The 12,849-nt window shown below is 35.3% G+C and overlaps 1 protein-coding gene across 2 annotated transcripts; it reads right to left on the bottom strand.

Annotated features, from left to right (window-relative positions):
- Nucleotides 1-5,764: 5,764 nt before the first annotated feature.
- On the bottom strand, nt 5,765-11,910 carry en1b (engrailed homeobox 1b). Of its 2 annotated transcripts, XM_053476453.1 has the most exons (3): nt 11,844-11,910; nt 11,072-11,656; nt 5,765-6,721 (listed from the first exon to the last, which is right to left on the bottom strand). In XM_053476453.1, exons 2-3 carry the CDS (start codon nt 11,571-11,573, stop codon nt 6,402-6,404), a joined length of 822 nt encoding a protein of 273 aa, XP_053332428.1. In that variant the 5' UTR covers nt 11,574-11,656; nt 11,844-11,910; the 3' UTR covers nt 5,765-6,401. The 2 variants fall into 2 exon arrangements, with proteins under 2 accessions (XP_053332428.1, XP_053332427.1); XM_053476452.1 differs by having other exon boundaries at nt 11,072-11,898.
- Nucleotides 11,911-12,849: the final 939 nt, after the last annotated feature.

Raw genomic sequence — 12,849 nt, 5'->3', positions numbered from 1 at the left:
GATACTTTTGTACCTGTTTTATCTAGTGTCCTCAAAACATTTGTTGTTGTTATGGGATGTATGGGAAGTAGCCTACCTGAGGATGTCTGTGTGATCCCATGGTATTTATACTTGCATAGTATTGTTTGTCTACATGAATGTGGTGCCATCAGGCATTTGGAAATTGTTTCTAAGGATGAACCAGACTTGTGGAGGTCTTGGGTGATTGCTTTTGAATTTCTCATGGTCAAACATGAGTTTAAAGAAAGACCTTAAAATGCACCCAAAGGAACACCTTGAATTGACTTGAATATTCCAATTATCTTATAATACAATGATGTAATTTTCTGGAATTCTCCAATGTGTTTCAAGGCAAAGTCAACTAAATGTATGTAAAGCTATGACCCACTGGAATTGTGATATGGTGAATTATAAGGTAAATAATCTATCTGTAAAAGATTGTTGGAAAATTACTTGTATGAGGCATAAATTACATGTCCTAACCAACTTTCGAAAAATGTAAGTTATATATACTTTTATAACATCAACCTAAGTGCATGTAAACATCCAACTTTAACTGTAAATGGTTACATGTGTTACTAGTGTAAGTGCTAGAGTATTCATTCTTAATAATTCTCTAAACTGGAATGTCCCTGACAATGAAAACTTTTTTTATGAATGTTGGGAAATATTTAAAAAAATATATTTTTGAAAGCTTTTGTTAAAAATAACAATAACAACATGGCTAAGGTTAAGGGTCAAAAACATGGTTCGTCTGCAGTACAAGTCCCTGTGAATGAATCATTACCTTTTGACCAACCTCAGATTTACAGCTCAGTATAAAGTGTGATTTTAAAAAAATAATTTGTAATTAAAAAAACATAGTATTTTTTGAGCTCTAAACACTTTTACCCAAAGGTTGATTCAGTTGGAGAAAAAAAGAGAATCCAGGGGAAAAGCAGAGACGAGACAGAGCACATGTGTGGTAAAGTTGAGAGGAACATGCAGAGAACCTGACCTCATCTTCTCATGTGGGGGAAACGACAGCGGTGATAGATCGTCAGATAATGATGGATTTAGGAATGGTTTGTGGGATCGTCTCAGCATCTGGCGCTGTTCCTAACTCTCATATGGAGTTTTCTTTTTTTTTTTTTAAGCATGTGTTAAAAACAAGTTCGCTGCCAGCTTTTTCTTTTCCAAATCATAACCTGTGTAATATTGTTAATTATTTTCCTATAACTGCGAGTCCTGGAGTGTTTCATTGCTTTTACACCACTGCAATTCATCAATGATTAAAAGATTGTTTGGTATTTATTCCAGCATATCACATTATTATTACAATTTTCATAGTTGCTTAAAGTGTTAAAACTGGAGGCTTTTATACAGCAATTTGTCCATTTTTAAGTTTATCGAGTCATAGTGTTTATTGGGCTATAGTTGAATCTCATGTTTTGATAGCTGCATATGAATAAAACTTGCTTTATTGTTGATTGCTTTCCTATAATAACACACCCTAAAAGGCTTTATGTCTTTTAAATAACAGCAATTCATTATTTATAACAGAATTTATATCAATTTATAGTTACATGTTTTGTGAAATGTCCATAAATCAAGTTGTTCAGTTTGTTCAATTTCTTTTCTTTTTTTGAACACACATTAAAAGAAAACCTTGCAGTAAAACTGGAGACTCCTTACACAGCAATTTACCTTTGATTACAATTTTTATTCATTAAATAATGTCAAATCAGTTTTTTTCTTCTTTTTTTTTTGGTTAAAATGTCCAAGAAACAAATTTCCTCAAATGCTTATTTTTAACGATTTTTTTTTAAATCAGGCACAATTTGAAGTGTTTCCTTGCTCTAATATGATGATTAAATATTTTTATTCATTAAACAACTTTAAGTCATACCTTTTTTATCTATTTATTGTTTAATTAATATAAATGTCTGGAAACTTATACCTAAAGCTGTAAATACAATTGTTCGCTCACCTCCTGTTTTCTTTCCCCCAAACTTTCTTTCTTTCTTTGTGTTGTTTGAAAATTGTGACATGAAAATGAAATCCAGCAAGTAGAAATTGTTGAGGTAAACTTTGAACCCTCCCAGAGAGAACTGGATTAAACGGTGAAGTTGTCAGCAAACTCACAAGGGCAGTTCCAGGGCAGAGATCTAAAGAATCATCTCTTCTCTGGAAAGAGTGTGTGTATGTGTCGTGTTGTCTAAAAGCTTTGTGCACACACACATACACACACACATTCAGGCTTGCTGATCTCTTTTAGTTTTGATCGTCGAGCCATGATCACTTTGGCTCTCTCTCTCTCTCTCTCGTTCTCTCTCTCTCACACACACACACACAAGCAGGAGGTCAAAAAGCACAAGGCTGTGAAATTTTGTACTGGATCAGGAGGAGCTTCTCGCTGTCTGAGACTCCTGGTGTGCCCTCTCAAGTGCACCACATGGGAAATGAAAACAGAGCCCCATCCTCAACACATACACACACACACACACATGTGCGTCGTTTTCTCCTCTCTCTCTCTCTTTACCTGTGTCCAGAATTACAGAACAGAATTATCATGGATCAAAGACACGCATTTCCATATTATTATGTGTATTTGCATATATATTAAAGAAATATTGTCTTGTGTATCTTTAGGGTGGAGAGCACAAAGCATGCAAGGGCATTTATTAAACTTTATATTTTTATTTTATTTTTTATTTCTTTGTTATTTGTTTATTTTGCAAAAATTAAAGAGAAAAATCAAGGAGCATTTATTTTTCGATTTTTTATTTTTTCAAAAATTGTCCAGAGAAAGACAAAACTATACATTACAATTAGTTTGTTTGTTTGTTTAAAGATTTTCGTGTTTAGCTAAATAGTTGCGTTTTTCCACAAATTTAAGTCTAAAGCTTCAAGTTGAACCATAGATGCATGTATGCTCATTCGAATCTTAAATGATACAATTTAAATGCTTATTTATTTTTTATAGCATACATTCCGATTAGTTATACATTTTTGTTTTTGCCATATTGACGCTGCATTTTAATGAAATGACAAAACAAGTAAATAAAATTGAAAGTAGAAGCTCGTGTTTATGTCTATAGTATGTGGCGTGGCTGATTGTATCTGTTTATACTGAAAGGTAGTGTTAATTGGAAATTAGTTAGAAATATTTTTTGTGTTTTGAGGAGGAATGTTTAAAAAAGAAATTCTGACGCGTCCGTTTATTACAGGCAGACTGATGATACTGTAGAGATAGATAGATAGATAGATAGATAGATAGATAGATAGATAGATAGATAGATAGATAGATAGATAGATTATTATCGTGACGTTTTAATTCAAGATATTCATTTATTTTAATTAAACTGTAACCTCGTTTAAACCACATGATAAGATGTTGTTATGTAAGACACATGTACAATTATTTAACTGAAAAAAGTTAAATCGTGTGTTTTTGTAAATAATAAAAAAAAAACGCAGGCGAATTAAATTTGGGATTTCCCGAATACTAAAATAGAACTAAATATTAAAAATCGATTTAATTTTAGCATATAGTAAGGAAAATGAATAATTGCGCATGATTTTCCAGCGAGATGCTGATTTAAATGACTGCGAAGAAGCTAAATTGTGTTTGAATTAGTAGATGTTCGGTTGTGTGCGTGTGTGTGCGCGCGCGCGCGTGCATTGATCCCTCTCCGTGCTGACGTCATCGCTCTCCTCACTGACTAGATTAATGTCAATGCGAGTTAATTGTAATGGATTAAAGCTTATTAGAAAATCTATGAAAGAGTAAAGAGCTGAAATCCACTCTTGATGCTGAACTCGTGCTTAAAAGAAAGGAAAAAAAAAACATTTTGTTACAAATTATTGAGGTCTCGAATTTATTCTTCTGACTGTCCTTACAATAATGTTCCTGTAAAGCCCATACAGTAACATGAACAGTAACTATGTTCATAAAGTTACATAAACATTCTTAGAAAACCGTTTAAAAAGATTCGAGCAAATATTGCAGTTAAGCTATTGCTATTATCAATACTATTAGGCTATTTTTTTTATTTTAAACTATGTTTTATGAATGGCCGGTTTATCCGCTTGGTGTATGATGTAGCAGGCATCAAACTTAAACATTGTGGTCAAGGAGCATGAGGACATTCTGTGTCCAAGGCCTGGCCGTCTTCTAATACTCTCGTATTTTAGAATTGTGTTTTTGTTGTTGTTGTTGTTGTTTTTGTTTAATGATTTTGTTGCCTTTAGCGTCCACACTATAAACTCAATCATCACCAAATGTTAGGAGGCATTGTTAAAATGCGCATTTTCCCTTAAACCAAAAATTTATTAATTAATGATTTAATGAATTAATTGAATCCCCCCTTATTACGAAACATATTATTGGGGTTTAAAAGAAAAAAAAACATTAAAATCTTAATTATTGCACGTGAATATAAGTCGACAAGCAAAACCATTTTCTACTTCCATTTACGCCCTCAGTTTATGTAATCGTGAAGCAACAGAAAAATAAAAATGAATGTTCACTCAGTTTCTCTCTCTATACCATTGATCCTGTACAGGGTCGCGGGAAAATGAATACTTTTCATTCAATAAATAAATAAATAAATAAATAAATGCTCACCCGACATTTCATTTAGTGCAGGGAGGGAGAGAAAAAGAAATAGAGCCATACACAACATTCAGTTCAAAGCCGGATCATTTTTGGTTCTTAATTGCGCATTTAATTAATTTAAACTTATTTACTTTTGCCTTTTTGATTATGAAAGTTAACAATTAATGGTGAGCCTTATAAGTATACGCTATACGTGGACATTGAGATACGTGCACGCATCTGCATTTTTTCCCAGCATGCTGTTCATTGCGCTTTTCTTGAACAGGGGGATTCGGATAATATTTTTTGACTCGCAGCAGATTTTCTCTGCAGTCCCTCGAGGCTGCGACGATTTTATTTAGAAACTGAAGGCCCACGGGAGTCTATTTTGACGGCAGACTTTGAACTTTGACCTTTAGGGTTTCCCATTTTGTGTCGCTGTGGTTGCGCGTGACGGCAAGTTTGTCGCTTTTCAGATAGAAAACAAAAATCCGTAAATAAAATTCTGTCAAAATTCTAATGTGAAGGTTGTATTTTTGTTATTTCTAAAATTAACAACAAACGAGGAATATAGATAAAAAGGAGGTAATTTTAGACTGAATAAATTGGAATGGATTTGTGAAATGTCGGGAGACACAGGTAGGCCTACATCTATTTGCGGGGATTAAAAAGCAATAAACCTCTGATACATGAAATGACATTTATGATTGGTCGAAAGATACAATGATGTGAAGGTGAAAGGTCAGGCAGGTAATTGTTTTAGAAATTCAGCCCGTTTTTAATTAGATAGATAGATAGATAGATAGATAGATAGATAGATAGATAGATAGATAGATAGATAGATAGATAGATACCTCTAAAATGTAATAAAATTAAAATGTGAGGGCTAAATGAATGACGATCTTGACAATACTGAAGGGAAAACTTGTTTAAGATTTTTTTTCTCTTCAAAGTTACTATGTGATACGTGGAATTCACTTTCATTTTATATCAAATATATTCCATGAAATAAAGCACGGGTTTGTTCACAAATTTGATCACACTTTGATTCTATAAAAAGTTTTTTTTTTCTCTTTTTATTATTTCAGACAACATAATGCCTAAACAGGTGAAAATCTTTGGTTTGAAGCATCGGTTCAGTTTACGTCATTGTGTGGAATTTGTGCGAGGTTTTCTTTTTTTAAAAAAAATGATGTAGGACAGTGCAATCACAAAAAAATCTAAAAAGTATGACACAGGACTGTTAAAAAAAGAAAGAAAGAAAGAAAGAAAGAAAGAAAGAACAAAAAATGCCAGCAAGTAAGGAAGAACCACATGTCTTAACCTTACCTGAATTTTAAATATATACATCTTACAATTTTGGCTGTTATATATTTATATTTATATTTATATTCATAGAAATCTTCATAGAGTCCATAAATTTGTACAGAATTAAATAAGGAATTCTTGTCCGCTTCTTCGTGTCAAAAGGTCGCTTTGGGTCAGCGTCCATTAAAAAAATGTCCTTAGCGTCTTTCTTTTTATATCATTAAGTGATTAAATAAGTAGATGAGGAGGGAGAGGAGATCGGTGGAAATTATGTTCTTCTCCAAATAATAATAATAATAATGATAATAATGATAACAGGTTTCCAGCATATTTGGTGCTTGGAGCCCTGATAGACAAACTGTAGTGCCAATCGTTTGTTTTGTTTGTTTTTGCTGTTTTGTTTTTTAAATAAAATTCACGGAGAAGAAGAAAATTATGAATGGGTTTATTGTGGTTGTTATAATCATTATTGAACCAGGATTAATCCTCATCCTCGGCTTGTTCCTGCACGCTTCTACTCGCTGTCCTCCTTGTCCTCCTGGATGGTGGTGGTGGAGTGGTTGTAGAGTCCCTGCGCCATTAGCTGCAGAGCCAGTCCGTTCTTGTAGCCGCTCGCCTTCTTGATCTTGGCTCGCTTGTTCTGAAACCAGATTTTGATCTGCGACTCGTTAAGGTTGAGCTCCTGCGCCAGGGACTGTCGTCGCTGCTCTGTGATGTAGCGGCTCGCCTGGAACTCCGCCTTGAGCCGTTGCAGCTGCTCGGCCGTAAACGCGGTGCGAGGCCGCTTGTCCTCCTTGCTGCTCTTCTTCTTCTTCAGCTTCCTGGTCCTCGGTCCTGGTCCAAGAACAACGGTGGAAAAAGAAAACCGAAGACAGCACGTAAATATCATAAACAGCAGCAGCCCTCATATCACTAAATATTTGTTTGTTCTTTATTTACTCCACTTGTGCAACGACCTTTGAGCATCATGATGTCATGGAAATACAACCAAGATTCCAAGCATTTTGCATGCACAGCATATTCTTTATTTATTTGTTTGCAGTTTTGGCACGTGACATACTCAGAATGCTGCAGCATGCCATCCAAATGATCCTTAAAGCATTTCCACAAATAAAATGCACACAATGTACCTTTAATACTTTTTATATGTCAGCCTATGACCGATAAACTAATGCACCGAACCATGCTTTAGTCTTTGGTATGAGCGCCATTTCAACATACACACACACACACACACACACACACACACACACACAAGGAATAGTACCTTTGGTACCCTTAGAGAAATTTAGCAATAGGTGATGGAAATATGAATTTACAATTGTGGACAACCAAGTCGTATTTCCCTCTTTGAGCGTCACGTGTGATTCCATTAAAGCCTGGCTTGTGCTCTATTTTTATTTTTTATTTTATTGCTTTTTTGTTGTTTGTATGTTTGTTTTGGCCCGTGCGATCCTCCGAGTGCTGCAATATGTTTTGCAGATCAAATGAACCCTTGAGCTTTCAGCTTCAGTGTTACGTCAGTGCAATGGATGGAAAAAAACACTTTTCCAACGTCGCAAATATTTTGCACGCAAAGGTTTCTTTCTTTCTTTTCTTGTTTATTTTTTTAAATATATTCTGTTATAAATTTTTTATTCTTTTTTTTTTTCAAAATGCTGCTGGACAAGCACAGGAAATGCACCCTCGGGCGTTCAGCTTTATGTCATCCTAGAGGTACCTTAAATTATTCTGAAAAGTAAAACATGTATAATAAAATAAGCCCAGTACCCCTGTTGTATTTTTTTACAATTTATGATTTTAATATATCTCTATTGCTTGTCGTAAATAAATGAAGAAGTATATATTATTTTAATGTCCGCTTTAAGTAAGCATCAAGTGGACATCTGAAGTACATTTAATGTGTATTTTTTACCTGGTTCGATGTTGTTGCTAAAAATTTCCTTTAAAGTTACAATCAATTCATATTTAACGGTCCACTGATGTTCGGTAAAATGTTTTAAAGCTAAAAAAAAAACCGCCAACGATGCCAGTAGAAATCCAGTGACGGGAAGCAGTAGGCTATAGTTTGGTGCCGCTCTTCTCTGAGTGTGTGAGTAATTGTGTTTTTCCCGCAGGACTGGAGCCAAAACGTCAACAACAACAAAAAATCCCCAAATCGGCAATATTTAGTCATTTATCAATGCTTAGTTTTTTGTCAGGGGGAAGAAGTGCCTTTAGAAATGATATTTAAAACTGCAGTTCTCATGTTCTATTAGCATAAAAATCGCCTTGAAAATATAATTAGGCTCCGCGTCATTAAACGCACTCACTCGATGCTCTTAATATTTTTTGAAGTGTAAGTGTTGTGCAAAGAATCTTGTTTTGTTCCCTGTTGTTAGCATCACTGTGTGCGCGCGCGTGTGTGTGTGTGTGTTTGTGTGTTTCTACCAAACCAAACTTTTCCACTTAGCTAATCATATAGCCTATTGGTTTAACAATGAAATTTATTGTTTTTTATTTTGCTAACTGGTATAATTTACTAATGAGCCACTTGATTTTTAAAAAAATAATAATTCTACTAGCTATTAGCGTCATATCAGTATTACTTAATATATAATAAATCCATCATATATAAATGATGGATTTTAAAAATCGGATCTAAAAGTAAAACGTATACCCTTCAATACAGCGGTGCAGAGGGAACTTTGCAAAAAGTAGTGTTTTTTCCCCCACTCAACAGAACTTTAAAAAAAAAGAAGAAATAATCAAAGAAATAAATACAGCCGATTATATTTAAACTGTATCCTTTCTTTCTTTTAAGCCTTAGATGCCTGCTACATGTTAGGCCTCAATCCACTGCTCTCGGTTCGACACACACACACACACACACACACACACACACACACACGAACTTTTGGATGCACTGCAAAAGAAAATTAAAAAGTAAATTCTTTCTTTTCTTTCAACAAAAACAAATTACTTCCTTTTCTGATTTGTTATTAGAATGTATTTTACTCCAAAAACGTGATTCTTCTTTTTGCTATTATTATTATTATTATTATTATTATTATCCTCTTTAAAAATTAGTTTTCATTTAACGTGTTAGTGTGTGTTAGTGTGCTAAATTTCATTCTGCTCTCTCTCTCTCTCTCTCTCTCTCTCTCTCTCACACACACACACACACACACTATACTGGGGCTTTATTTTCACCACTATAAGCGTGTGAGCATATACACTCATATGTATAATTATGTTAGTATATTAAAACTAATGAATAAATAATGCTACATTTACAGATTCTTAGTCTGGACTCAAAAGCTTGATTTAGACTCCTGTTCTGATGTTGAAGTGCACGTGACTGCCTGATCAAAGTGAAAGTTTCTGACGTCGCATTCAAAAATTCATAAATCAGATTCGATCTTTCTGTTTTCGTTATAAATTCCGTAAACGCACGCGGAGCTTTGAGGCACGCGTTTCTTGCATTAGGGAAACACACTGTGATGTAATAGCTACACTTGTGCACGAGACGCTCTAATGAGAAGATCATTGACTTAATTAGGGAAGAGTTTTTGCAACACTCAACACACTGTCAGTGCACACACACACACACACACTACATCTACACTTCACTCCAGACCAATCCATATTCTGGTTAGTATTAAAACTACTACTGTTTCATATTTCATTGCACCACAATCTCTGAGATTAGAGTGCATACAGAATAATAATTTGTCAGAATTGTAACCTGTTTAAACAAAACGTGTAAACGTGTTTGTGAGTAATTAGCCAAATAATATATATTACCCTTTTTTGTCCTTTGCTGCTACTTTATCAAGAAATATTTGCTGTTTTTCATCTATCATCTCAAGGACAATTTATTTTCACTACCTCAGCTCACTATCGCAAATTACTGCATTGTGTCGCTTTGTTCTTGTTTGCACATTTGCACGTGCACTTTATGTTTTTGCATAGTTCTTAGATGTTTTTATTAATTTGGTGTTAATTTGTTGTCTTAGCTAGTCAGTTAATTAGGTTGTTGTTACAGCAAGTTTTGTTTATTTATGTTGTATAGCACCTTGATCCTTGAGAAAAGTTTTATTGTGTACTGAACTGTATATGGGTAAAATGACAATAAATTACTTGAATTACGGTTCAATGTCCATGTGCTTAATTAGATTATAATTAAATCCAATAAATTTATTTATTTATTTATTTATATGATGCATTTGTGTTGGAACTTTGCAGTTCTTAAATGTTAATAAAATGCGGATAAAAGCAGTGGTGCACTATATTATAACATAACCACCACGTGACAAAACTTTTGCAACTAAGACGGAGTACCTAACTGTGTATGGTTCGAAACGACATTGAAAGCCTACGATCTACAGTTAAATATGCACATTGCATAATTAGATGAGAATTAAATCCAAGACATTTATTTATATGATGCGTGTCTCTTGGATCTTTGCAGTCCTTAAATGTTAATAAGACGCTGATAAAAGCAGATAATGGTGCACCATTTTATAAAATGCATGATACGTGAGAAAACTTTTGCAGTTAAGTCCCACAATGTACTGTGTAATGAACTGTATTGAAATGACAATCAAAGCCTACGTGACTCGACTTGACTTATTTTACTCAATCTACGGTTAAATATCCGGATTTTATAATTAAATTAGAACTGAATCTAAGAAATGCATTTTTTCTTATTTTTTTATTATCAATATTATGCATGTGCCTTGGATTTTTACAGTCCTTAAATGCTAATATGGTTGAAATGACAATAAAAGCCGACTTGATGTACTTGATCTTCAGCTAAATATCTAGATTGTAGAATTATAAATAGATTTATTCATTGATTTATTTAAATATTTATATGATGCATGTATCTTGAATGTTTGTAGTCCTTAAATGCTAATAAGACGGTAATGAAAGCAGGTGGTGGTACATCATTTTGTGATTAAACGTTTGCCTTTGAAATAGCTCTAATTAGTAAGATATTTTATAGGATCATTGTTTGGTGGCAAAGCAGTTATTATAATAATAATTATTATTATGATTATTATTATTATTTCCAGAATTGTAAACAGAGGCCAAACAAAATTTAAAATATACTATATCATTAACGCGCGTGCTCCCGGAGTGATACTACCGGAGCTCCGCGTGCCTCAAATATCCAACGCTAGGATGAAGAAGCCTCACCGGATGAGGGTCTGTCCGAGTAGCGCGTGCAGTAGACCCAGGCGGGCCACAGCAGCGGTTGTGAGTCCTTGGACACCGGCGTGTTCGCGCTCGTGCTCGTCGTCGTCGTTGCTCCCGCTGCTCCGTCTCCACCTCCGCCGCCGCTCGCGCCGTTCACCGCCGAGGGGCTCGCGCTGTCCGGGCACTTGGCGCTTCCCTCGTGTGGCACCTTGGACAACGACGACGACGATGGCGATGAAGAGGAAGAGGAGGAAGACGGAGATGAAGATGACGACGAAGACGAAGATGAAGTGCGGTGCTCGGCGGTGGAATCCGCGCGCGATGACGGCCTCGCGACCACGTTGTCCCTGCTCGAGAGCAGCTCGCGCTTGCAGCCGAAGTCGGGCCGCAGGATGTTGTCGATGAAGAAGTTCGTGGTGCGGTGGACCTGCGGCGCCGCCTCGCGCGCTAGAACCGGAGGGGACGCGCTCTCGCGCTCGGGCGCTTCCTTCCGCTCCTCCATTTATTTCTTATTGTTATTATTTTTCTTTCAACAGCAACAACAACAACGACAATCCCACTTGTTGCCACCAAAAAATATTTATCCTGGAGTAAAAAAAAACAACAAGAGATGATTTTTAATCTCTAGACGCACCTCGCAGACGCAGCACCATCGGAATGCCTCGTGCACCTTCGCCTTTACCGATTCCTTACTTTACATACATGTATAACACATATATTTGCCTTTCTCTTTTTTTCTTAAGAATTATAAAACACACACACACACACTCACACACACATGGCGGTCGGTGATGCTCCGCGGCCCGTGCCTCGCGCCCCCACGTATGACAGCTCGCGCTTCCTAAACTCTTTCTAAAAATCTTTTCTCTTTTTTTCCCCCCTCACCTCCCCCCACCTCCTCCTTAACCGGAAGCACGTGAGCTAGTCACACGTGCAATGAGCCAATAGCACGAGCGCGTCCTCGCTGTCACAGGAAAAAAAGGGAGGGCGTCCAATCGGGCTTTACAACGTTTTTAAACAACAAAAGACTGGAGGCGTCTTTAATATCGGGTATACACACACACACACACACACAACCGGCGCGCGCGAACACTTCAGCACACACACGCTCTCTCCTGGTGCTACGGGGGACGGGTATCGGGGGGTGGGGGGTTATTATTGTTATGTTTACATTTTTACTGATTATTATTAATATTATTATTATTATTATTTGCAGCAGCAGTACTATTAGTAGTAAGCATTAAATAAATAAGTAGGTAGGCTAAATAATAAATGCTCAACATGTTGGACTATTGATCACAAGGTCCGAGGTTCAAAGCCCAGCACCTCCAAGTTGTCCCCTTTTGGGACCTTGAGCAAGGCCCTAAACCCTCAACTGCTCAGATGTGTAATGAATTTGAGACAGGGCCTGTCTAATGGCAAAAATCTAAATAAATAAATTCAACAACTGTTACATATAAAGTAATACTACTACTAATAATAATGTAATTGGTGTTTTATTATTATTATTATTATTATTATTATTATTATTAAATAGTTAAAATAAAGAAAAAATGATAAATCCAGCACTACTTTTACCCCGAAATAATAATAATAATAAAACCAAATAAATAAAACAATACCATATTATTATTATTATTATTATTATTATTATTATTATTATTATTAATATAATTATTATAGCAGTAGTAGTAATAGTAGTAAGCAATAAATAAATAAATGAATAATTAAATCCAACCATAATTTTACATCCAAAGTAGTGGTAATATAATAATAAT

The sequence above is a fragment of the Clarias gariepinus genome, chromosome 18, assembly GCF_024256425.1.
Source record: "Clarias gariepinus isolate MV-2021 ecotype Netherlands chromosome 18, CGAR_prim_01v2, whole genome shotgun sequence".
Lineage (NCBI taxonomy): Eukaryota > Metazoa > Chordata > Actinopteri > Siluriformes > Clariidae > Clarias > Clarias gariepinus.
The sequence above is the reverse complement of the archived record's forward strand: the minus strand, read 5'-3'. Positions and strand labels throughout refer to the sequence as shown.

Excerpts from the sequence above, each read along its gene's own strand:
- en1b (XM_053476453.1), bottom strand. The coding sequence starts at position 11,573 with ATGGAGGAGCGGAAGGAAGCGCCCGAGCGCGAGAGCGCGTCCCCTCCG. Across the intron at positions 6,722-11,071 it reads CTCGGACAGACCCTCATCCG|GACCGAGGACCAGGAAGCTG; the intron begins GTGAGGCTTCTT and ends TTCTTGGACCAG.